The sequence below is a fragment of the Monodon monoceros genome, unplaced genomic scaffold (assembly GCF_005190385.1).
Source record: "Monodon monoceros isolate NGI ecotype Baffin Bay Population unplaced genomic scaffold, NGI_Narwhal_1 Super_Scaffold_3, whole genome shotgun sequence".
Classification (NCBI taxonomy): domain Eukaryota; kingdom Metazoa; phylum Chordata; class Mammalia; order Artiodactyla; family Monodontidae; genus Monodon; species Monodon monoceros.
The window spans coordinates 67,320,698-67,347,912 of record NW_021703780.1 but is presented as its reverse complement, the minus strand read 5'-3'; the positions used below and the strand labels follow the sequence as shown (position 1 = coordinate 67,347,912).

At 45.8% G+C, this 27,215-nt stretch overlaps 1 protein-coding gene across 1 annotated transcript in view; it reads left to right on the top strand.

Moving 5' to 3' along the window:
• The window catches only part of DCP1A (decapping mRNA 1A), a 60,468-nt gene extending 44,818 nt beyond the window's left edge, over positions 1 to 15,650 (top strand). Inside the window, exons 7-10 of the mRNA XM_029242500.1 lie at positions 6,439 to 7,188; positions 9,152 to 9,217; positions 11,153 to 11,371; positions 11,676 to 15,650. Of these exons, the coding sequence (XP_029098333.1) occupies positions 6,439 to 7,188; positions 9,152 to 9,217; positions 11,153 to 11,371; positions 11,676 to 11,756 (1,116 nt within the window). The 3' untranslated portion in view covers positions 11,757 to 15,650. The remainder of the gene's footprint in view (positions 1 to 6,438; positions 7,189 to 9,151; positions 9,218 to 11,152; positions 11,372 to 11,675) is intronic.
• Positions 15,651 to 27,215: the final 11,565 nt, after the last annotated feature.

Here is a 27,215-nt window from a genome sequence, read left to right as displayed (position 1 = left end):
CATTTATTCTGCCTCATGTGAGATACCTCTGAAACCCTAAAGCTTTACCACACACCCTATTCCAGAGAAAGTCTGAGAATCTGTCTCTGGCCTGGCAGAAGCTGCAGGGAGGCAGCATGGAGAAATTGGAAACTTTCTGCTGCTTTTGCCATCAGAGTTCAGCATTCTACCATATGGTTTCATTATTTATTTACTTATTTATATTTATTTAGGCTGTGCCAGGTCTTAATTGCGGCACGAAGGATCTTCATTGAGGCATGCGGGATCTTTTAGTTGCAGCATGCAGACTCCTTAGTTGCAGCATTCGAACCCTTAGTTGCAGCATGCATGCAGGATTTAGTTCCCCGACCAGGGATCAGACCCGGGCACTCTGCATTGGGAGTGTAGAGTCTTACCCACTGGACCACCGGGGAAGTCCCATTTTTTAATATGAAGTAGATTTCATACCATTAGAAATACCAGTTTGGGGGACTTCCCCGGTGGTCCAGTGGTAAAGAATCCACTTTCCAATGCAGGGGACTCAGGTTCGATCCCTGGTCAGGGAACTAAGATTCCGACTAAGATCTGTGGGGCAACCAAGCCCGTGTGCCACAACTACCAAGCTCTCGTGCCTCAACGCTAGAGCCCGCCCTCGCGCCACAACTACAGAGCCCACACGCTCTGCAGCCTGCACACCACAACTAGAGGGAAGCCCACGTGCTGCAACGAAAGATCCCGCATGCCTCAACAAAGATCCTGTGTGCAGCAACTAAGACCTAACGCAGCCAAATGAAAGAAAGAAAGAAAATAAATATATATATATATTTTTTTTAATGGAGGATTTAGAGAGACTTTAAAAAAAAATACCAGTTTTTTTCAGCAGTCTTAGATGTATGTATTAATTCAGTAAATATTTATTAAATTTATACTTCAAAGTAAGCCCTGTTTTTCTATACTGAAATAAACATTATCATCAAGCCCCATAAGACATTCACCATTCTAATCATCTTGGAAGGTGATTTTTTTTTTTTTAATATTTATTTATTTATTTGGCTCTGTCGGGTCTTAGCTGTGGCATGCGGCATCTTTCCTTGCGGCGTGCAGACTCAGTTGCGGCCCGTGGGCTAAGTTGCCCTGCAGCATGTGGGATCTTAGTTCCCTGACCAGGGATCAAACCCATGTCCTCTGCATCGGAAGGCAGGTTCTTAACCACTGGACCACCAGGAAAGTCCCTAGAGATACCAGTTTTTAAGTGTAAGTGTAGAAACATTTCACATGTAAATGTGGGTAATGTTAGTTGTTCAAAAGTTGATTTGTGTTCCACTAGATAGGTAAAAATTGCTACCTGGATCGTGTCATTTATGAAGCCTAAGGTGTATTTCATGATGAGGCGTCTCCATGTCCTATTGTTTGATTGCTCCTTTTATTATAACATAAAATAGTATTCTTCCCTGGAAAAGACTCTTAAGTTTCTGCAGGACAGTCCCAATGTGGTCTGTGTTTTTTAAAGTAGGTATGTCTAAATGTTGGTTTGTGCATGTTTATATATATATATATATATATATATATATACACACATATATATAAAAGAATATGGTGGTTAAGATCTACGTAATTGGGAATTCCCTCGCAGTCCAGTGGTTAGGACTCCGTGCTTCCACTGCAGGGGGCACAGGTTCAATCCCTGGTTGGGGTACTAAGATCCTGCATGCCGTGTGGCGTGGCAAAAAAAAACTACATAATTTGCATTAATGAATAAGAATTAGTGTAGTTTTCCAGCACTTCTTTTGCCAAGCAGTCTTCACCATTTTGTTCTAAACATGATGTGTGAAAAAGGAATTAACACAACTCAAAAATGGGCAAAGGGGTGACTTCCCTGGCAGTCCAGTGGTTAAGACTCCGAGCTTCCATTGCAGTGGGCATGGGTTCAGTCCCTGGTCTGGGAACTAAGATCCTGCATGCTGCATGGTGCAGCCAAAAAATAGTAAATAAATAAATAAAATTTTTAAATGGGCAAAGGGCTGAATAGAAACTTCTCCAAATAACATACACAAAAGGCCAAGTGTTATGGTAATGTAAAATGGTACAGCAGCCCTGGAGAACAGTTTGGCGGTTCCTCAAAAAGTTAAAATGTGGAATTGCCATATGATGCAGCAGTTCTGTTCCTGGATATGTACCTGAGAGAATTGAAAACAAGGACTAAAACAGACACTTTTACACTAATGTTCTATGAAGCATTATTCATAACAGCCAAGAGGTGGAAACAAATTGTCAATCATCAGATGAATGGATAAACGAAATGTGGTATATACATACAATGGAGTGTTATTCAGCCTTTAAAAGGAATGATATTCTGGGAATACCCTGGTGGTCCAGTGGTTAGGATTCTGCGCTTCCAGTGCAGAGGGCACAGGTTTGATCCCTGGTTGGGGAACTAAGATCCCGCAAGCCACGAGGCGCAGCCAAAAAAATAATAATAAAAATAAAAAATAAAAAGGAATGAAATTCTGATACCTGCTACAACATGGATGAACCTTGAAAACATGCTAGGTGAAATTAAGTCAGTCACAAAATGACAAATATTGTATGATTACACTTAAACAAGGTAGGTAGAATAGGCAAATTTATAGATACAGAAAGTAGAATAGAGATTACGGGGGTCTGTGGGTGGGGCATTGGGGGTGACCGGGAGAGAAGATAGGGAGTTGTTTAATGGGTACAGAGTTTCTATTAGGGTTGATGAAAAACTTGTGTAAATCGACAGCATTGTGAATATTCTGAATGCCACTGAATTTTACACTTAGGTATAAATATGGTTAAATATGGTTAAATTGGTAGCTTTTGTTATGTATATTTTACCATAACTTTTAGAAATGGGAAGGGGGAAGGAATTGTCTCTCTGCTCATCAGCAGACACTTATGATGCCAGGGATCCAAAAGTGAGTAGATCACAGTGTTCAGCCTGGGGTTGGAACCTATGCATTCTACTACAGTTATGTGGTCTGGACAGAGAGAAAGAGACATCTGTCCCATATCAGAATTCATTGTCTATTTCGGATTACTTTGAATGGATTTGAAACGTTACCAGTGAATTCTGAACAAACAGCTGTGTCTTTAATGACTCCTTGCCTCAGGGAACAATGGGGTGATTTATAATAGCACAGCCTCCATATCCCATCAAGTGGTTTTGTTGTTATTATTTTGCATTATAGGGGATGATATTCTAAAAGGATTTAATAGATTTTTAATATCCCCACATATTATTTGATATTCTTTAAAACATATCCACACACAGATTTATCATAATTGCTGTTAAGAGTATATGTGGGGCAATGTGCTCACCAGTCCCGCAGATCTGTCTCTTGCTTCAACAGTGTTTGGACGGAAGAGACCCAGGGACGCCTCTTGCTCCAGCCTCCGACCACCCTCCAACCTTTTTTCCAGTCGCAACCTTCAGAATCAGCCACTCAGCTATCCTTGGCCACCAGGACCAGCTAACACCATTTTTTGAGCATAACTCCTTATTACCGACCAACCCTGAGCTCCCGGATTCGTCAGAATTATTCCACCAAGGTGGAGGCTGCCATCAGCTGCCCGGTCAGCATGCATCTGCGGGCCTCCTACACCTACCTCCTCTCCAGGCTTCTATTTCAACCACGACAACGTGGCTCTGGAGGACATGCGCCACTTTTTCTGTGAATTGGTGGGGAAGAAGTGCAAGGGCGCCCAGCGTCTCTTGAAAATGCAAAACCAGTGTGGCAGCCGTGCCCTCTTCGAGGACATGCAGAAGCCATCTCAAGATGAGTGGGGTACAAACCCAGGACACTTTGGAAGCTGCCATTCTCATGGAGAAGAACCTGAACCAGGCCTTTTGGATCTGCATGCCCTGGGTTCTGCCCGCCCAGACCCCCACCTCTGTGACTTCCTGGAGAGCCACTTCCTAGATAAGGAGGTGAAACTCATGAAGAAGATGAGTCACCGCCTGACCAACCTCCGCAAGCTGTTTGGTCCCCAGGCTGGGCTGGGCGAGTATCTCTTCGAAAGTCTCACCCTCAAGCATGATTAAGAGCCTCCAGAGCCCAGCGGCCTTTGAGGAGCCCCTCTGGTGTCAGGGCTTCTGCCTGAAGCCCCTCTCTGCAGCCACTAGGCAGCTTTTTAACCACCCTGGACCCCCTCTCCCAAGCCTTGGACCAAATGGAAACAATAGAGCTTTTTGCAGCAAAAAAAAAAAAACAAAAAACAAAAAGACTGTATCTGGGTTCATATAATGATGATAATAGCCAACTCCCAATTATTGAATGCTTGTTGGGCACCAGACATTATATCGAGAACTTAATTTTTACAACAGCTCTGTGAGGCAATTAGCCACAGTTCACCTCAGTTTTCAAATGAGCGCACTACATAGAAATGCTGTAATTTTACGAGTTAACAGCTGGGACTTGAACCTAGGTACTTGTTATTTCAGACCCTAAGCTCTGCAGTTTTCCAGAAGTAAAAATGTAAGGATATTAAACCATATAAAGTCTTTTGCAGTTCTTCACATCCACAGTTTATGATGAGGTGTTAGTGCTGCCTAGTATTTGGAGTGAGACTGAATCTGGAAAATCCCTTGAAGTGCTAGAAAGTGTTGTGACAAGACAGTCTTACTAGTCTCACTACAGCATTGTTAGCGGGGGCCTGAATGTGCCATGTGAGAGTTCCTTCACCTAAACAAAGCCTCTCGTCACATTAACTTGCCAAGATACATTATGTTAGCTTTAATATTAATAGAATTCTCTTCATTGACTATTTTCTAAGATATAATGAATGGTTTGGTACGAAGTTGTAATTTTTGACAACTGGAGGAGGCTTCTGCCTCTTCCTCCACAACAGCTATTCCGCACCACCTACGCTCTCCCGGCCACCTCTCTCTCACCCAGCAGGTGCTTCTGCCCTCACGCCAGGGAGAAAGTGCACAGCGGCGCCCCTGAAACTTTTTCTGTCCCTTATGTGTAAGCTCCCCTGCATCCTCAGTCCTCCCTTCCCTGTTGTCTCTCAACAGAGGGGATCCCTAACCCCCTTCCCTTAAGAGCCTGCTGCCCAGAAGCTCCCTCTCTCTTCTTCTCCCCGCCCTTCGCAGCCCAATGCCCCTGGCACCTGGTTAACACCATTAATTATTTGTCAAATGGACGCAGCAAACATTGGGGGAAAACTGAGCTTGTTTTCCTGTAGAAATGGGATCATACCGTAGTGTTATCATCATTGTATTTCAGATGCAGTGTACTTTAAGGCCTTTATAGACTTTCTCGGGCCCTGAAAATCATGTGTTTTCAGTGAATTTTTTTTTCATGTAAACATATATGTAAACAACTAAGAAGTCCATACACTTTAGGGATAAAACCATAAGTTGAGGCTGCTTGTGTTCTCAGAGTACTTTGTCTCCCATGAGAATGTAAGCTCTGTCAGCGTAGGACTCTTTTTCATTACTTCCTGGTATGTCCTTTGGGCCCAGGTCAGAGCAGAACCTGCCACCCCGTGCATACTCAGCAAATAAAGGTTAAATGAATTCAGCAATACTCCTTGAAGGGAAGGGGCAGGAAAGCTCACAAGTGGGAGGCACGAATATTTCTCCTTTGAGTCATTGCAGCGGCGTCAATAAACCAGATCACTAAACTATGTAAATGTAACGTGTTCAGGCTTAAATGCTTTGCTTTTTCTTAAGGATTCTGTGATTCGGGAGTAGGAAGGAGAAATGGCTAGCTATTTTAAAAAATGGTTAAATTGTAGGGACAAGATCACGGTAGGGGATTAAGAGGTACAAACTACTATGTATAAAATAAGATATAAGGATATATTGTACAGCACAGAGGACATAACCAATATTTTATAATAACTTTAAATGAAGTACGATCTATAAAAATATTGAATCACTATGTTTACACCTGTAACTAATATAATGTTGTATCAGCTATACTTTAATTTTCTTTAATAGTTAATTTTATTTTCTGGTATTTGAGGCCTAGTCCTCAAGGTGCAGTGCCTACCTTTTAGTCAAAAGTCATGAAAATAAAGGTATGATTGCTTGATCAGCATTTGGTCCCTCTGTCCTCTTGAGTGTAATTTCCCTACCATGTGTGACTGACATAGGGCAATTAGGCACAATTAACTTTGAAGTAAAGTAATTGCCCCTTCACCTTATATCTGTTTGCCAACAAAAAAAAAGGTGAATTCTAAGCTACCACCTAGAGTCCGGAAAATTGGAATTTTACTACTAATGCAGATTTCTGTCCACCACCTTGGGGAGACCAGATAGATGGACCTAGGCCTTAATCCTGAGGACATCTTCAGTTTGTTCCATTTCCTATTTTCAGACTCCACCCAACCTTGCTTCTGCAAACTGTTTTGGTTGATGGAAAGGAAGTTTAGATGCGCTTGTTTGCAAGAGATTTCTTTCATTGGGTGGTTTGATTTGTTTTTCAGTCTGCTCCATCTGGACACAAACATCTGACAGTGGAAGAATTATTTGGAACCTCTTTGCCAAAGGAACAGCCAACAGTTTTGGGTCTGGATTCAGAAGAAGTGGAGAAGCTGCCAGGAGATGCCTCCCAGAAAGAGCCCAGCTCGTTCCTACCATTTTCCTTTGAGCCAGGAGGGGCCCCTCAGTCGGAAAACCTGGGTGTCCATCCTGCTGCCCACCACTCAGTCCAGCCTGAAGTCACCACCCCGGTGCTAATCACTCCTGCCTCCATCACACAGTCCAGCGAAAAGCAGGCCCCAAGCTATACGATCCCGTTGCACCCTGTGCTTAGTCCTACTCTACCAGCAGAAGCTTCTACTGGACAGGCTCCCCCAAGCCTACCCCGAAACACCACCATGATGCAAGCAGTGAAGACCACACCTAGACAGAGGTCTCCACTTCTGAGTCAGCCAGTCCCTGAGCTGAGCCACACCAGTCTGACTGCCAGCCAGAGCTCATTCAGGGCCCCGCTGAGTGTGACAAACACAGCCAGTACATCCCTCCCAAGCGTTGATCTTCTCCAGAAACTCAGGTTGACCCCACAGCATGACCAAATACAGACACAGTCACTTGGGAAAGGTGCAGTGGCACCCAGCTTTTCTGCAGCAGCTGGCCAGCTGGCCACGCCTGAGAGCTTCATAGAGCCTCCCACGAAGACAGCAGCAGCGAGAGCCTCAGCCTCCCTGAGCAACATGGTGCTTGCTCCCCTTCAGGTACTGGCAGGAGGGTGGGTGGCTGTATCTGGGTGGGATGAAACTGCAAAGACCTGGATTTTAATTGACAGGAGACAGTTGTTTAAAGAGACAGCTGTTGAGTGTGTCAGGAGCTAGAAGAAAGGAGAGAGAAGCCCTGCAGTGATCAGCCAGACCATTGGTAACTGGTGTTGTAACTCAATTCACTTCCCAAAGTTATTTCAACTGATAAAAGCTAAGAAACAGGATTTGTATTTTCCTTCCCGGGTGTACATTTTAGGGTTTTTTGTTTATTTTTGCCTAACAGTTCCAGCAGTTCTTATTTGACTCGGGACCACGGATCCAGATTATCCCAATCTTTGTTCCATCCCTGGCTCCCTCAGTACTCTCACTGAGTGCCTGCCTTGTGCCAGGAGCGTTAGGGCTGCCATCAGACCATCCCAGATTTGGAGGTCTGGGGTCAAATAAAGTTTCCTCAGGAAACTGATGTTCAGCTGAGATCTGAAGACTCAGTAGAGGTTAGCCAGACCTATTCTAGAGGTAGGAAGAGTATGTGGAAGCAAGGAAAATAGCACATACAGAGGCCTGGACATGAGAGGGCATTTGCTGAACTTGCACTGTGGCTGGATCTACATGGAAAGAAATGTAGGGGAGCAGGTATTTGTTGATGAGCAAAACTTTGTAAATTGCGTCAAGGAGTTAGAGGTTTGTTCTAAGGGCCCTGGGGAGTCTTTTAAGTGCTTTGAGCCAAGGGTGGCTTGCCGGGAAAGGAGAAGATGGAAGTAGAATGACCCATCAGGAAGGAGGCTGGGGCAGTCACCCAGGCTTGAGCTGGTGGGGGCCTGCACTGGGGAGTGTGGACCCGTGGATTTTTTAAGAAGCAGGGTCAGTGGGACTTAGTGGTGAAGTGGGTGTGGGGGTGAAGAAGAGGCTTGTCCCTCAGTTTATAAGGTTGGTGAGTTTACAAATGAGGAAGTCAGGTCAGAGTTGGAAGTGACTTGTGCAAGATCACAGAACTGAAAGGGGGTAGAACCTTTCAGGGTTTTAGTCTCATGCCCTTTAATAATTATAATCCCCAACTCTTAACATTTTACCAAATAATATTATATAGAAGAGCCCATCATAATAATTGAATATTATTTCTTAGTTAATGGAGTATTTTTTCCATTCCATTGAAATTCTGTACAGAAAAAGAGGAAACCTAGTGTCCCGGTTACATCATTAAATTGTCATTTTTTGCCGTTTCTATCTGCAGTATAAGGAGGGGAGAAAATGTTCTGTTTAACAGTTAGGTATCACACCCCTGCAGTGTGTCTGCTGCCACTGTTCCTGTTGTTCTGGAAGTACAACCAGCAGTGGTGAATGCCACCCCCTCCAGATTTTGCCCTCTGGGATGGCACCCTGCTCTCCAGCATGCCTCCTTGCAAAGGAAGCTTATAAACATGTACATTTTCATTTATGTGGCAGTATTGAATTTTAGGACCTTGGGCTTTATTGAGTTCCAATATATTTGCTCTGCACAGGAAGTTTTTTGTCTCCCAGTGAATGGGGATAAAATTTGACATGTGGAATTGTGACTCTGTATGAAGACTATTTAGTGCCACCTGTCCAAAGTTTAAATCACCTTATCAAGAGGTATCACACTGCCAGGATCTTGCATCTCTACAGCCTCAACAGCAAAAATAGGCTTGGGCTGTCCCAGCTCTTATAAGAGACACAGGTTTCAGCTTTTTCCTTAGAGACACTTTCAAGGCTTTGCACGCACCCCTGTTCTCGGGTGGAACTGAAGGGGGTCGGGTACTGTCCCAGAGCTCTCATCCTGCATTGTCACAAGTTCTGGTCAGCCTCTCCCCTCAGGAGTCTAGGAACCAGATCATGTCTGAACTATTCCTTACTGCTGCTAACCTAGATTTTTCCACAGTAACTAAGAAATCTTAATTGAAACTTGCTACATCTGTTCATCTTTTCTTTTTAAACGTTGCAGTCTATGCAGCAAAACCAGGATCCTGAAGTTTTTGCCCAGCCTATGATGTTATCCAGTGCCATCCCGGTAAGGATTCCCTTTTTCTGAAGAGCACAGTATGTTTAAGTTCTTCTGCTGAGTGTGAAGTAAAACGTTGTCACTTGAGTGAAAAGTTTTAGCTTTCAAGCCTAGGCCCATCTTAGATGCCCCCTCCTGCATCAAGCCTAGGCCCATCTTAGATGCCCCCTCCAGTAGGCCTCAAGGCATCTGTCTGCAGTGATGTCTTCCCTGACTGTGTGTATGGGAGGGCAGGGTGGGCCACAGCAGGGGCACTCACTCAGTGTTCGTGAATGGGCGACTGCTGAGAGCAAGTCAGCCTGGTCCCTGTGAGTAGGCGATTGTCTTTGCCCTGGAAGAGCTGTGGTGTCTCAGTAAACAGAGGGCAGCATCACTACGATGCCCTCATTGGCTTCCCGTTGCTCTGACGACAAAGCCTCCCAGGGCTGTGTGCTCTGGGACTTGCTGTGTCTCCCCTGCCTCATTTTTTAAAAGTTGCCCTCATCCTCCATTACCTACCAGCCTTGACATGCACACTAATTTTTTTCAGTTTTTAAACTTTTACATTCCTTTTGCCTTTGAGCCTTTACACCGCTCCTCAAGTCTCAGAATTTAAAGTATAGCCAGCTTCTGACTGGTCTTGTTAACGGGTCTTTTCTGTAGCTTGTCCTGCTGTATGGTGATCGGCGGAAGCTCTCAGCCTGGTGTTGCACCAAAAAAACAAACCAAATGGCTCAGAACCCAGAAACCACATTCTCAAAACTATGGCAAGCTCTTGGCTATTTGTAAATGAGGAGGGTGACAGATAGGAGGAAAAAAATATATAGCTCTCTGTTGATTGTATCAAAATGTGAGAATTATTTAAAATACTAATTATTACTCTTTTGTGTATTCTAATGGTTAGCCGTTATTAGCCCAGAAGTACATCTAAATGAAAGGAGATAGATATTAGATTTATGTTTTTAAAATGTATCTTTGGGGGCTTCCCTGGTGGCGCAGTGGTTGAGAGTCTGCCTGCCGATGCAGGGGACACGGGTTCGTGCCCCGGTCCGGGAAGATCCCACGTGCCGCGGAGCGGCTGGGCCCGTGAGCCATGGCCGCTGAGCCTGCGCATTCGGAGCCTGTGCTCCGCAACGGGAGAGGCCACAACAGTGAGGGGCCCACGTACCACAAAAAATATATATATATATCTTTGATACCAGTAATGGTATAATAAATACGTTGAACACCACCAAAGAAACTAAGGCTCAGGGTTTCCATGGTGGTCCAGTGGCTAAGACTCCGCACTCCCAATGCAGGGGGGCCCAGGTTTGATCCCTGGTCAGGAAACTAGATCCCACATGCCACAACTAAAAGATCCCGCATGCCCCAACTAAGACCCAGTACAGCCAAATAAATAAATATTTTTTAAAAGAAAGAAACTAATGCTTCATATAACTGGGTTTTTTTAAATTCTCTTTTTATTGAAATAAAACTTACATATAATAAAATGCAGATTTTTTTAATTGAGTTTTAACATACATATATCCCTTGGGTAATGACCCAGCCAAGGTTTGTAACATTTCCATCACCTCAGGAAGTTCATTCACACCCTCTTCCAGTCATTTCTGTGCCCCTCATGGAAAAACTTTACATGTTTGATTTATCACAGGACTATTCTTGCTGTGCATACCCTGCTGTTATTTATCAGGTCCCCCTTCTGTGATGATCGGGCCTGGCTTCTCATAACAACTCTAGGGCATCCTTATCATATAAATGGACTCTTTATCCTTCAGCTAACAAGCTTCCTAACCAGACGTAAAATGCCCAGATGCTGCTCCTGAATGTTTATCTGAACCCCAGATAGTTAGCACTGGACTCTGGGCTCCAGTCTCCTGCTGCTTATGCTTGTTATCGGGCGTCCACTACTCAGCGTGGCTGCTGACTTCCACACTTCGGTGCAAAATGACCATTGTTCCCCTGCAGGTGGCAGGCCCCCCACTGGTTCCTGCAACAACTTCGGCAGTGTCCTCAGTCCTGCTGTCCCCAAGTGTTTTCCAGCAGACAGTTACAAGGTCCTCAGACCTTGAGAGGAAAGCAAGCTCCCCTTCTCCTCTAACTGTTGGAACATCAGAAAATCAGAGAAAGCCTTCCATTGTCCTCAGCAAGTCTCAGCTCCAGGATACATTAATACATCTAATTAAGGTATGTAGGATACCAATTTCGTCTTTGAATTTCATTCTTTAAAAATAAAAAAATTGTATGACTTCTTAGAAAATCAGCTCATAAAGAAAATTCAAGACTAGCCAGAACCAGTGTTTCTCTCTTCTTGGGCATATGCTCCAGGTGGAAAAATATCTGAGTGAATTCCAAAATATTAATGGTTATCTCTGGGTGGTGGGATTCTTTGGGTAATTAGTTATACAAATCATGTATACAGCTTCTTCCTAAGCAGTTATCAAGAAAGTAAGCTCTAGTGAGGTGAATGTGACATTACCATCTCTTCCAGAATGATTCCAGCTTCCTCAGTACGCTTCATGAAGTCTACTTGCAGGTTCTGACCAAGAACAAAGACAGCCACAACCTATGACTGGAGCAGAGTCGATCCGAAGGCAGAATGGCGACCTCAGAAACAATAGGCCTCATCATGGAAACTTCTAAACAGAACATTGAGTTTTGAGAATCCTGAAATTGAGCCTATGAGAAAGAGACTCATTCCTTAAGAATGTTTTCCAAGTGACGTTCCCAGTGATAATGGAGGTTTCACTGTGAAGCATCACCAGCAGACCTTTGTTTTGACAAAAAAAAAAAAAAAAAAAAAAAAAAAAAAGACCATTGTGTTGAGTTGTGTGGGTGTTTTCATCAGATCTAAGCAAGTTTGTGAAATAAGGAATCTGATTTTCAACTCACTTTCACGTTCAAGGTCTTAGGGAAAAGGGGTCACCAGCCTTGCAGCAGTCAGAGTTCAGCCCAGTCTGCACCCCTCTCCCCTCCACTCCCCCCCTAAAAACTTGAGCATTGGGCTGGTAGTCAAGTTCAGAACAGAGCAGAAGTCAGCTCTGTGCAAAGTAGCTTCGTGTTTTAAGGGTCAGAGTTTAAGCTGGCAAATTAGGACTGATTTGTTCAAGTGAAGTATGTTTTATATGAATGCCTCGCTTGGGCCTTAAAAGTTCTGAAATTTCTTAATTGTGTTTTGTTTTTAAGTGTCCCCAGTGATGCCATGTAGCAGGCTCCCAGTGTGGGGATACTGGGAATCGGGCCCTGCAGGCCCTGTCATGGTATGGGAGCAGGCGTGGCACACCTTTGAAATAAAGGCTGGGACTGGTAAGGCCCGAATTCTATCAGAAATCTTCACTTTAAGTTACTCTCCAGTGGTTTTGAAAATGTTACATGTGTGTGTGAATCATAGCCTTATTTTCCTTTTCTGTCTAAACACAGTGAGAAGTCATTGTTAATTGTTTTCCTTAACACTTTGACAAAAGGACCAGTGGACCAATCTGACAAAGCCATTCTGGTTCCATTCCTCAAGTCTACTGAGAATAGTTTTAAAGCTATGCAGAAAAGGGAGCTGTTATTCACACTGCCCTTACTTTATTATAGAATATGGAGTTAAAAACAAAGTGTGAAATTCAGAACTTTACCAATGTATTCCTAGGCTGTGAGTACTTTTGCAGCCTGAAGTGTGAAAATATGTAAAGATGCTTTGTTATGCTGCTATTGATCTGCCATGATTTATATTTATTCTTTTATGGCATGTAATGGTGATTAGTAATATTTTAATGTAGATTTTGATTTATTTCAGCAATAGTAATTTTAAGATATTCTTTGAATGAAAATGTCTTCGTTTCTATGATACAGGTCATTTTGTAGTATTTAACCAATTAAGATGCACTGCTTACTTTTCTGAGCACTATTTAATGATGGGGTAAAACCCAATTGGCTCAACCAGCTAGCATAAGGATTAGCTGTGAATAATGCTGACAGATGTAATGGTTCCTCGGGAACAATCATTTAAGCTTTAATGGTAACTCAATCATAAGTCCACAGATTTTTTTTTTTCTAGCTGAGATTTTAGAAAATTACTTGTGAATTACATACTTGTTTTAGTTTGCTCGTAGTTTTTTAGCATAAAGAATACCTTGATTGGCTTTTGTTAATCTAAACATGCTTCCTGGGCAACTTTTCTGCTTCCCAATTTAGTGTCTTCTATTGCATTTACCTAGTTATTTGTGAATTGCGCAGAAGTCAGGGAAGCTTTTAAGTTCTCATACTCCATTAGGAATAGTTTGTTTTCAAAGGTAGTGTGTAAATTCAGCAACCAAAAATGAATTCCTTGCGTGTCACCTGGGAATGAGAAAGTTACAGTAAGACGTGAAGTGTTGCTGACACCAGGAGATGGTGTCCAGGGAGCCACATGACTGTTCTCAGAAAACAGTTGCCCTGGCAGGTTTGCTCGCATCCCAGGTGTAGTCTCAGTGGGCTTTGGTAAGCGGAAGAATCGAGGGATTCTTGTTATGATAGACATTTGAATTGAAATGATGATTTGAGTATGGACAATATTACAAGAGAGTTGAGAGAATATCCTGAAGAGGGTCTTTAATCAAATCTCTTAATTTTCACCCTTTAATCCAAGGAATGAATATGACAGACAGTAAAGAGAATCTGTGATAAGGTTTCCTTAGTGTGAAAGTAAATTTTTAAGTGCCCAAGTCATGGAGACTTGAAAAGGGTAAACCTGTTTCAACTCCCAGATTTATGTATTCAAAGCATTTTGAAAATTCAGAAGCCAGAAGTCCCCCGTCATGATGACTAGGAAGTTCAGGCCAGAATGAGTCCCTAGAGAAGTCAGGCCAAGCCTGAACAGTTGCAGTTGGATGACCCTGGCCCGAAAGTCGCAGTTCAGATGCCTTATTCCTCATTCAGGCTTCTGCCCAGAACCTCATGCTAGTTTAGGTTGCATGTTTACATTGCTGCAGTGACTTTACTGGAATCTTAGTTTTAAACCTTAGTTGAATCAAAACGGACACCAAAACAGAGATGCTTCTTGCTAGGTTTGCAGAACTTCAGGTGACCTGCATTTAGGTCACCGTGACTGTCTGTATGCCCCCCCCCCCTCACCTGGGTGGGTGGCACTCCTCTTCTTTGGTTGTAGTTAATGTGGTGTCTTTGAATGGACTCCCACCTCCCAAACAGCCTTGCTCCTTTCCTTTAAGGAAGAAGCTCCTCCTCATTGTGCATCTCTCCCGAGGTTTGTAAGGTGTGACTTTGAATCCTAGGTTTTCAAGTGACTGTCAGTTTCAGAAGCATTCATGCCGTCTGCATGTGAATGTGAGTGTCCATGGCTTACTTTGGAAGGCTTTTGGGAGTGGGGTTTTGTTAAGAGCCCAAGTTGACCTGGGTCCTTCTCTGCCGGAGGATGCACAGGCTAAGTTTAGAATATGACCCGATTTTGCATGTCAAGAATTGTTCTTTTTCCACCCATGTTTTCTTGTAAAAATTTTAAACCCCATCAAATCTTCTACTAGGTAAATATTTTTAAACCACGCAGCTTTATTACTCTCCTCCCCAAAGAATGTAGTTTGAAATTTTCTCATTTTGGTAGTAGAGGCCATAACTGCCATTGTATTACTAACAATGCAACATGAAATTGAAGGTGCCTAACTGCTTAAAAAACAAAATTAGCCATCATACTGTAACTCTGGGCGAAATGAAACACAGAGGAATGAGAGGCAGCACAGGCACGAGTGGGCTCAGTCCACGTGAGTGAAGACGAGGAATCACAGGGACGTGTGTCCTGCATTCTTGCTGCGCGTTTGCTGCTGAGCACGTGTTTCTTTCTTACTTGTCTTTGGTTTTCTTCAGTTGTATTCAAAGGGCCTTCTGGAACCAATAGTGCCCTGTGTTTTCAGGTGTCTAAAACGTTAAGATCTGAAACAAGTAAAGCAACTTACACTGAGCTTTTTAAAGCTGTGCTTGAGAACATTTCCCTGAGTGGGCCGGGGCCTCAAGGAGCCTGTTTTTCAGCAAATTCAGCAGGAGAGATGTGTGCAATGTTTCACTCAGTTTTGTGTTTGACATCTTCATTTGAAATGCTATGATGCAATATTGTTCACTTTGAATGGGGAAAATGCAAAATTGTGTTTCCCTTTTATCTGTGTGATTCCTTAAGAAACGTGTTTTTAACAGTATGTGTTCTAAATGGTTTTTTATTCTGTATTCCTGCTTCGGCCATGTGGCTCTCATGACCTTCAGTGTACCAGAGTCTCAGCACCCTGAAATGTGAGCATGAGAAGCTCTGGGGTTACAGCAAGATTTTTGTTCCATGAGCGCAATACAGCATCATTAACATTTTTAATGGTATGGATTTTATACCATCTGTGTATGTTTGCAAATATTAAGTTATTACCTGTTTTCAGATGAGCATTTTTCATCCTAAATTTTATATGTTTGCAAATATATTTTTTTAATAAAAGTTCAAAACCAAGTTTTAGCACCTACTAAATTTTAATTGTGTTTTTATTGAATTTACAGAAATAGGAACTTTTGAATGAGTTGCTACACTTTTCCAGAGTCTCCTACTGCTGAGAGGGAGTGAGGTGAGAGAACAAAACAACTCCATTTATTCCTCTGAGTTTTCCCCAGATGGAGGGTACAGGTTTAATCATGACCAAAAACACTGTTTTACAGGGGACTTAACCTTCCAGGTCACTTCCCAAATTCACTCAGTTTATGTGTGTTGAGTTGTCATATGTGCCATGCATCTAGGATGATAAGGAAGGAAAGAGGGAGGGAAGAAAGTAAAATGTCATCATTATGGGACATAGGGAAAAGGAAAAAAGTGTTAATCATATATCTCCCTAGTAATTGTTCACATTAAGTGTGTTTCCAAATGAAATTCTCTCTAAAATGTTTGTTATACCTGCCTGCTTTTTTAGAGCAGAGCATATGCTTAACCCTTGCTTTATGACTTTTGTACACACACCCCAGTCATCATTAATGCATGCTCATCCAGCACTTAAGCATTGCTGTCCATTATTTTCCTGATCTTCGCAATAACCCATTTTAGGGAGAAGGGAGTTGAAGCCGAGAGTGACAGGGCCTGCTGCTTATTAAGCCAGTACTGAGTTAGGGACCTGAAGCCAAGCAGACCAGAGGGCTGGTCTAGAACTTCTTTCTTGACTCCATTGCCTCCACGATAAATTATTCTAGATTGCTTTCTATAATTCCTTAGGTCACATATTACCACTGTTTAGTAAAAGCTAGTTTGACCTACTCACATGCTGCTTTTCAGCTGTCATGACCTAGGAAACCAGGTAACCAGGTTCATTGGAATTTCGTGAAAAACTAAGGCCACTGGATCGTGAACAAGAGCCATAGGGTTTGGGATTTTAGGCTTCCTGGTTGTTTCTAATGATGTTTTCACTCACCGTTTATGGATCCTGGTTCATGCTGTTGCTAAAAGATACCTCGTCTTAGGCTCCCCTGGTGGCGCAGTGGTTAAGAATCCGCCTGCCAATGCAGGGGACACGGGTTCGAGCCCTGGTCCGGGAAGATCCCACATGCCGCGGAGCAACAAAGCCCGTGCGCCACGGCTCCTGAGCCTGCGCTCTAGAGCCCGTGAGCCACAACTACTGATCCCTGCGTGCCTAGAGCCCATGCTCCGCAACAAGAGAAGCCACCACAATGAGAAGCCCACGTACCACAACAAAGAGTAGCCCCCCCTCTCCGCAACTGAAGAAAGCCCGCATGCAGCAACAAAGACCCAACGCAGCCAAAAATAAATAAATATGAATTAATTAAGTGATTAATTTTAAAAAATACCTGGTCTTTGAGTAAGTGTGTGAGTTAGAAATTGCTGAGGCTTCTGTGTTTGTCAGAGCTACAAGAACCAGCTTGTCTCTCCTGGATGAGCAGCTAGAAATCCAGCCATGGGGCTTCCTCTAAAGATGAAGCCAGGTTCTTGGAAAGCTGAAGGGAAGAGCAGCGAAACAGTCACTAAACCAAGCAAACCCTGGAGCCCAGCCTGCATTCTCTCCTTCAGGCCGTGTCTTTTGGGGTCTCTGTTACCCCCAAATGTAATGGGAAGACACCAACAGGTTTCTAAAGGGCTTAGATCAATTCAAGATTCTCCACCTGTCTTAAGTTTGCTGCCACGCTCATGCAGACGGAACCCATGGCAGGGCGGGCGGGCAGATGGGGCTTACATATATCTCTTCAGGTTCACCAGGCAAATTAGCTAAAAGTAAAGCTGACTACTAAGAGATCTCTTATGCCCGGTGGTAGAATGGCTCGGAAGTAGGTGATACAAAGGCCACATGACAGTCACATCATGTTTCACAGGCACTTCTTTCACGTAAGTTTGAATATATTTGAAGTACAGTCCCACAAGTAATCATAACCGACATTTGTTGTGTGCTGTGTGCTCTATGTGTATTCTTTAACCCTCCCCACATCCCTCGGAGGTGGAGGCCATTCAAAGTGCAGCCTTGGGAAAGGGCCACTCACGACACCAGCTTCCTGTCATCCTGGGAAGGGGCAGAGGCCCTGGCTGTGGTTAGACTGACGTCAGCCCATCAGTCTAAAAAGGGCCCCAGAATTTGGAGCTGAGAAGGCGGCCACAGTCCACAGGAACTGCTGCTTGCTTACTCTGTCCCTGCCCCTCCAGAAAGATGGGTCTGGTACTGCCTGAGCCCTGGCAAAGCTCTAGAGGCACCCCCAGCAAACCGCCCACCATGTTCTGTGGAATTTCTTAGTGTTGGCAATAGCGCCCTGGCTTCTGAAGCATGTACAAAAATCTGGACCCCTACACGTTTTGCTAACGAAGCCCCGTTTTGTTGTTTCTATATCTGACACGTTCCTGCCCCCACAGACTGCCCCTCCCAGGCAGGGGTCTTTCCCCTGGACAGAAGGGCTGACATCCTCTCCCGTCCTGCTGGCACCGAGAAGCTTCCCTGATTTCTGTTTGACCCTTACCCCGACAGGCCCCCTGATGGGAAAGGGGACGCTAGCAATGTTGCCGGCCAACACCCCCATTTACTGTGTGGTCTCCACCCTAGCAGGCACCTCACCCCCTTTTAAACAAATATTTTGTCATTTCACCTTTACCATTTTGACCTAGAATTCATAGAGAATGTAACCTATGCCTACATAATTTTTAAATAAGACCTTAATTGTGATCTAAAGGAGAAGTTTTAAAGTAATTTATAATCAGATGTTCCATATTAAATATGGAAATGCTTGGGCATGACTACACAAATTCTCAGAATGCCCCCGTAAATAGGAGCCCTGGTCTTCACTCTGACACAGCTCCCCTTCACCCAGAAGACGGCCGCTCTCCCACAAAGGGCCCATCCAGGGCTGACACACCTGGGAGCCAGCTCCCGCCCCGCTCCATCGCCTGCCCTGACTCACTGGGCTTCTGCCCAAAAGGAGACCGAGGAGCTGTTTGCGCTCCAGCCCAAGATGGCAAGGTTATTAATTAACATTTCCCGAGGACTTTGGAGCCCTTAAATGATGGGCCGGTGCGTCAACCTCAGAGAAAGGTAGGAGGGAAGGTGGGAGAGAGAGACACACACACACACACCCTATTTGTTGGTCCCCATCTGACCCTTGGGGCTGGGGGTAGCAGCTATTCTGTCCCAGACTCAGTGCTGGACACTATGGGCACAGCACCACACACGCCTGCCCTGTCCCCTTAGCCTGGGCTCCGTGGTAAACTGCGATTTCGGGAGCAGGGATGCACGTCACTCTGTGGAATAGAGTGACTTTGACCATCCTGACCACCTGGGGGACACATGTCATTGCCTCGTTTTCCAGGTGAAGGAACTGACCACTGAGTGATTTGCCGAAGGCCATCCATCCAAGTTCACCCAGCTAGGGGGCAGCAGTGGCAATAGTTGACCTGGACGTGTTCAGTTCAAACCTCCCTCTGGGTTTGTGGAACGTGGGAAAAGCTTTCGGGTCCCTGGAGAATTTTGAAGCACGTTTGGAAATGACAGTGGCGTTGCTGCCAGTCACCTGTTGTTATCCCTTCCTCCCAGGTATGGCTCTTCAGAGGGCTTTCTCAGCCCTAGGCCGGGGGTGGGGGGGTGGGTGGTGCGTGGGAGTGGCTCAGAGGCATCCTGCCAGGATACTGGCCGAGCTGGGAAGCCGAGGTCCAGATCTGAAATGCGTTTATAGTCTCAATTCCCATCACCCATGCCAGCATGACACAGGTACAGTTTGGTGGCAGGGAATACTGTTATTTCAAAATTTGCTGTCGGTTGTCTCTTCCTCCTTGGAGCCTTCCCTGATCTGCAGTCTCAGCAGGCAATTCTTTATACAGATCACAGGACAGGGCCGTGTGGCCCCTGCCGACCTGTGACCTGTGATCTGAGAACCAAGACAGGATCATCTTCTTCCCCAAACATCTAGCACAGTGCTGGCACACAGGCCTTGGTAAATGCAACAAAGGAGTGAATTCATGAGAGAATCAAAGGGTCAATTGAGGCCTCATCAAAGTCACCAGAAGGAAGGCTGACTAGATGTCATTGCTAATTCTAGGGGTGGGGTGGGGAGAAAAAGCCATTGTGTTTGGAGGGCAACCAACCTGGGTTTGGGACTTCCTGTGGCTGCTGACTGTTCCTCCCAGCCAAACACTGTTACGGCTTCGTGTTTCCCAGGAGGAGCCATGTGGCTCTAAACAGGGAAAGAATCCCTCTCCATGCCTTTCTCCAGACTGCTGCAGCCCTACCCTAAATAACCACCACCTCAGCTATTCAACAACTGCCCAGGAGAAAATCCACTTAATCTCCCCACAACAAAACAAAAATGTTCATCTTTAATATCCACAGGAACAAAAGCCACCTCTACCACCCAGCTTGCTCAGGGAAACCAGGAGATACCAGAAGAGGGAACAGGGTGACAATCTCTCCCCACTCTGTGCTGCAGGCCATGCAGGCGGGCCCGGCTGCCCTAGAAGTGCCCTGACTGTCAATAGCACTGCCCAAGCCCCGCCTGGCATGGCACACCCAGACAGGAACTGATGGGGGCTGTTGAGGCAGCTCCCCACTCCCCACCCAGGGAGGTGCCCAGGCTCTGCTACTCAAACCGCAAGCTGCAATGACTAGGCACTTTTCCTTTGTGTGCAAGGAAAGCAGGCCTGGCAGGGCTGCGCTGGGCTCCATGCTGGTGCTCACCTTTCAGGAGTGCCAGGTGCCTGCAGCCCCGGCCTTTGGGGGTGACTCAGAGGGTCGACCACCCAATCTGGTCCTGGGATTGGCCAAGGACACACAGTGATGACCAGAAAAGAAGCCCTCTCTCCCAGAAGCAAGTGCTAGCTATAGTGAAAGCACAAGTATTGTTTGATACAGTATAAACGCAGAAGCAACGTAAACATCCAACCAAGGGGGGACAGTGGATGACCTTCCTCTGCGCCAGTAATAATTCTGGGGGAGAAAAGCATGTGGACTCTGCGGGAAAGCATTTAAGATGCACAGTGATATAAACCAGAGGGATCATGACCTTACTTAAAATATTCATGTTCATGGATAAAAAGGAAAAAAAAAGGCTGGAAGGAAATAACCAAAATGTTGTCCTTAGTGACCTCTGGATGGTGGATTATGGGGGATGAAGTTTTCCTCTTTGTGTATCAGGCAGGCTACAAGCAGAGAAGCAGAACCTGTAGGTCTATATTAAAGATTTGTGGCAAAGAATTGGATTGCTCCAAGGTGGTGGGCCGAGGGGACTGATAGGTAAGTCACAAACTGCAGAGGAGGCTGGAGCTGCCACAGAAGAAGTCACTTTTCTTCTTCAGCCTTTCAACCAACTGAATCAGATCCACCCAGTTATCTAGAATAATCTCTTTTACTTAAAATCAACTGATTATGGGATTTAATCACATCTACAAGATACCTTCACAGCAGCACCTAGGTTAGTGTTTGACTGAATAATTGGGGACACAGCCTAGCTGAATTGAAACAGGAGGGAAGGGAGGCAGGGCACAACCTTTGAAAGAATGACATAGCCCGAGGACATGACATAAACGGATTAGAACCAAATGGGTCCAAGATGGTGGACAAGTGGACTTCCACTAGACCTTGAGCCTCAGTATACGCTCATTGTAACACATCAGTAAGCTAAATGACAAACCCACAGGTGCCATGACAGTTCCAAGGCCAACCATAAGGATGAAAAAGTGGGCAGTGGCCCAGTTCATGGAAATCCCCGCCCCTTCCCGGAATAGCTGGAATACTCCTCCCACTCATTAGCCTATGAAATTACCCACCCTTATAAAAACTGACAATCCCATACCTTGGTGCCTTTCTCACCTTCTGAGATGGCCCACACTCTGTCTGTGGAGTGTTTCTCACTTCTTACCTATTACTTTGTCTCACTGAATCCTTTCTGCAATGAGACATCAAAAACCTGAGCTTCATTAAGTCCTGAAACCAGGTGTGCCATCTCAGTTGGAAGACTGGGAGTTTGGTCCGGGTTCTAGTCCCGGCCATGTGGGTTCAAGTCCCAGTCTGGGTTTTGGCTGGGTTTGAGTCCCGGCACATGAGTTCAAGTCCCAATTTGGGGTGCACGGTTTCAGAATGACATATAAAACAGACTATCACAGTATTTTGCTATATTCTCAAATTTTCTACAAAGAACATGTGTTGTTATTTGTATAATTTTTTTTTTTAAGCAGTAAGTGACAAAACCACCATGAGATACCACTTTGCACCTACAAGGCTAGTTAAAATAAAAAAGACAAGAGGATGGGCTTCCCTGGTGGCGCAGTGGTTAAGAATCTGCCTGCCAATGCAGGAGACATGGGTTCAAGCCCTGGTCTGGGACGATCCCACATGCCGTGGAGCAACTAAGCCCGTGCACCACAACTACCGAGCCCGTGCGCCACAACTACCGAGCCTGCGTGCCACAACTACCGAAGCCCGTGCTCCTAAAGCCCGTGCTCTGCAACAAGAGAAGCCACCGCTATGAGAAGCCCGTGCACCACAACAAAGAGTAGCCCCCGCTCACTACAACTCGAGAAAGCCTGTGTGCAGCAACAAAGACCCAACAGAGCCAAAAATAAAAATAAATTTATTTTAAAAAATTATTAAAAGATACATTTCTGCAAGAAGAAAAGTGAATCCAGAGAGAAGATTTGGGAGTAAAGAAGCAAACCCTGACTGGTTCGAGTCCCAGCGCGTAGGTTCAAGTCCCAATCTGGGTTTAAGCTGGGTTCGAGTCCCGGCATGTGGATTCAAGTCCCAATCTGAGGTGCACAGTTTCAGTACCACGCGGCTTACGGGATCTTAGTTTCCCGACCAGGGAATGAACCCAGTCCCCCGGCAGTGAAAGCGCTGAGTCCTAACCACTGGACCACCAGGGAATTCCCAAGTTGTGATTTTTTAAAAAAGCAATAAAATGAGAAAGGAAGGAGAGAGAGCCATGTGCACCTGGGTTAGAGCTGCCTTCTAGCAAAGTCGAGGAGCTGGTGAGTTATCCCCTGTGTCCAGGTTCCCTTTCCCCACCCCTGCCTCCCTGTCATGGGGCTCTTGCCCAGTGCCCACGGTCCCAGAGTCTGCAGGTGTCCTGGAGAAAACCATCTATAAAACTCATCTCAGAATTCTCTCTTCTCATTGATTTTCCCTTTGCTCACTGGCCAAGGGGGTCTAATACCTCCTGCTGCCTACATACCACTGCCAGGAAGAGCTTACAGCTGTGAAAATGAGGGTAGCCTCCCCACCTTGAATTTGCTTTCCCCAGGCAGAGAAAGGGAAAACAAGAAGAAACCTCTGTTTGTTGTGAGAATGAGCCCATTTTACAAATGTGAGGAAACAGAGGCCCAGAAACATGCAGGGATCCACTCAAGGCCATGCAGGTCTTGGATTCCCTCCCTCTGCCCTCTCCCCCAAGCACATGCCTGAGAGGCAGAGGTGACTGAGTCACAACCAGACTTCCTGGAGAGCTCATTGCCAAATATGTATCAAGGGCTTTAGAAGGGTTGCCACCCTCTGACCTAGCAGTTTCCCATTGAAAACTCTGGGAAAACTCCCAGCTAAGCTGCCAGGAGGACAAGGATTTAGGTACCACATGTTAACTGCAGGGTAATACATCTTGGTGAAAACCTGGAAGCACTCCAAATACTCATCACTGAGGGATGGTTAATAATGAGGACATAGCTCCATGATGGGACAATACACAGCTAGTAAAAATGATGTCTTTGAAGAATTTGGGAATGCTAATGGGAAAATGTAAATGAAAAATGGAGAACTTTATGTGATCCTGACAATAAGAAAACAAAAGAAACTATAGTAGCAAACACCTATTGAAGGGACCCCCACTTCTACTCTCCAGCCCCTCTCCCTGACCCTTGACCCTGTTTTATTTTCTTCAAACAATTGTAATAAATCAGTATTTGTCAAATGAGGGAATTCCCTGGTGGTCCAGTGGTTAGGACTCCGAGCTTCCTCTGGAAGGGTCACAGGTTCAGTCTCTGGCGGGGAGCTAAGATCCTGCATGCAGCGTGGTGCAGCCAAAAAAAAAAAAAAATTTGTCAAACGAACAAATGACTTTAACAGTGGTCCTCTTTGGGTGGCATTACATACAATTTTAGTTTACTTCTAAATTTTCTATACCTTCCAGGTTTTTACAATGAGTGTACTTTACTTTTACCTTTGGAGGGGGGGCAGTGTTTTTAAAAAACAAGAACAAAAACAAAAGTTAAATCAGAAAAATCAGAGGTTCTGTGAGTTGAACTGTGTGTCATCTCACGTCCCTGGGGGCAACATTATCAAAAGAAACTTTACCCCAAAAATGCCTCTGGAAGGAAATTTCCGGCATTGAGAGGAGAGATGGATTTATTAAAACTGAATTCTTCATCAACCTACAAGCCCGTTAGAGAGTGTCCAAGAGTGGGCCCTCTGCTACGCATTGGTGGACACGAGGCTGGACACATCCTCACACAAGGACCCATCCCAGGCCCCCACAGGCTTTGAGCCCCGGATATGAGTCAAAGACAGTGTTCTGAAGACCCAGACTGGGATGTTGCCTCCACTGCAAGCCCAGTGCTGACTTAGGGCCCCCAGCACTAGCCCAGGCCTGACCCAGGAGCCACACGTGGGCCAGACCTGCCAAAGTGATGCCCAGTGCTGTCATTCAGGAACACAGCTGCTCGGGACCTGTTCACACCTCATTGGTGTCCACTCAGGGGATGTGCAGAAGCACATCAGGATAGCTCTGCCCTGAATTTCATGTAGATAGCAGAGCAAGGGCAGGAGGGACCTCCCACTGGTGAGCACCCACCGCCTGGAGGTTTGCTCCCAACTCAAAAACATCCAAGGAAACAGCCTGGCTTATGAAACACAGAGGCAGCTTTACATAATCATGAAAAATTACAAGAAAAAGCGCATTCATAAAAATGCGTCTCCAGGGCTTCCCTGGTGGCACAGTGGTTAAGAATCCACCTGCCAATGCACGGGACATGGGTTTGAGCCCTGGTCCAGGAAGATCCCACATGCCACGGAGCAACTAAGCCCGAGCACCACAACTATTGAACCTGTGCTCTAGAGCTCGCGAGCCACAACTACTGAAGCAGGTGCACCTAGAGCCCATGCTCCACGTGAAGAGAAGCCACCGCAATGAGAAGCCCGCGCACCGCAACGAAGAGTACCGCATGCTCGCCACAACTAGAGAAAGCCCGCGTGCAGCAATGAAGACCCAAAGCGGCCATTAATTAATTAATTTAAAAAATTAAAATAAAAAAAATGCATCTCCCAATCTCAACAGTGCTTTTTTCAAGACGGAATTTTGTTTTGCTTTTTTTTTTGGATTATAAAAGTCAACAGTGTTCACTAGCACTAAATTCCAGCCAAAGAGAAATTCGTAAAGTAGAAACCCAAAGTCTCCCTCAGTCCAACCCTCCATGGCTTGAAGTCTGTCCTTGCAGCCTCTGTTCTGCCCAGACACACTTACGAACACACACATGCATGGGTACACACGCATGCACACACACACACATGCGTGTGCACACTTTAATTTACTTTTGACAGAAATAGGATCACACTCTACCTGCTATTCTATACCTTGCTTTACTCTGTTTACACGTCACAGACATCTCCCCACCACAGCTGGACTTTCAGTGCTTCTCTTAGCCCCATGGCGTAACCAGCGAGGCGTTGAACTCAGGTCTGTCCAGGTCTCCCTGATGTTTTTCTCTGGAGAGTTCTCAGAGCCCCAAAACAGAATTGCCTGAGTGTCTTCTTGGAAATGCAGAGTCCCAGGCCCCACCCTAGGGATTCTGATTCAGAAGGTTAGATGTGGTGACCAGGGATTCGTGTGTAGAATAACTGTTTCAGGCAATTCTTATGACTCAGCCAACTAGGGGACTGTCATGTCTGGTGATTGGGACCCTTAGGAGCTACAGTTCCCCACGGGCCCTTCCAATTTCTGTCCGCAAGTCAGAAATGGGGATACTTTAGAGTATCCCCATTTCTCAGGAGGCTTGGTCTTCACACCGATTGGGTGAAATGACCACGTAGGGCCCCACCAGCCCGTGCCTGCTGCCATTGCAGACATGCTTGCCCATGGAACTTCCCTCAACATCATCTCCCAGGCACAGAGTTCCTAGTGGAAGGGCACGAGCACTGTGGAGGTCTTCATGTCCAAGGGTCTAGTTGGGTGCCCAGGTCTGAGCAGCAGGAGGAGCTAGACCTTGGCTCTGCAGTGTGCCTCAGCTAAGGCGCCCAGACCTTGTAGGCCAGGGGAGTCGGGGAGCGGGGCAGGAGGAGAAGGCTGTGGTGATGCCAAACTGGGTCTTATTCACCTGGAATCCTGGGATGACAAGAAGCTGCCCCAGGGGTCCCTAGAGCCCCACAATGGGGCAGGTGGAGGGGCATTTTATTCCATCACTGCTGGATCCCCAGAGCCATGGAGAGAACTGTGTCACCATTAGAGACCAGGGTGGGTGCAGAATGGCAAGGATTAGTCCCATTGGGCAGAGGGAGAAACTGAGGTTTGGAACAGGAAAACACTGCTCTAAAGGCCAGAGTTGGAAGGCACAGAGCTTCCAAAGGGTTTCAAAGGTATGTCCTTTCTTATCAGACTGAGGGCAGAGGCACATGTCAGGTCTCTGACATGGCATACCCCTGGGGCTGTCTCACTCCAATCCAGCCCTCAGCCCTTGCCAGCTTTGGACCCAACCTTGGGTGGGCAGGCCTCCGTGGGCTGGGCCAGCAGGACCCAAGTGCTATGAGATGCATTTGGCTTAGGGTCTGGCTGGGCATCTGGGAGCCAGGCCAGCAGAGGAACAGCCAAGGAGCACCCAGAAGTGGGGTGGGGGACTCAGTCACATTCAGTCCATTGTCCCTCATGACCCAGAGCTCTGAGTGTTGGCAAAAGACACAGAGGGGACACAGGCAAGGAAGGCCTGGCCACTTGCCTCCCTCAGCTTGCTCAGGGGCTCAGCATCAGACAGATCTGATGCAGCCCCCTCCTCAGCCACTGATTTGAGGGGATACCTTTCTCTGTCCTCTGTAAAATGGAGCTTCTTCCTGTATAAGACGTGGTAAAGGGTATCAGCCTCCTGGGGCATGTGGGGTGGGTGAACTCCACCGACAACATCTGTGATGACGGTCCCCTCCCTACTCCCATTCGGGGGACCTTCGTCCCCCTGGGGGCCAGGGGACCTGGTAAGAGCAGAGGTGGGTTCTCCTGTCCTTACAGGCCTGGAAACCAAATCTAGTGATCTCCCTAAGAGTCAGCAGTGTTATTAGGCCCTAATAACTTGTGAAGGGTTTGCCTCTAGTAATTTCTCAGTTAACATTAACTGATATTATCATTACTACTAATATGTATTCTCATTTTCATAATCCTCATCCTCCTACAGGCTCCTCAAGCCCTGGGGTCCCTCTCTGGGGCTGGGGCTTGAGGATAGGGCGTGTTTGCTAGGACAGAGCCCCCTGCGCGCACCAGCCCTGTGACCTTAATTGACCTTGCCAGTTTCAGTTTGCTCATTTTTACTAAGGTACAATCAATGAAGCCTCCCCTCTCAGTTTCACTCCAGGGCTTTGTGGAGGAA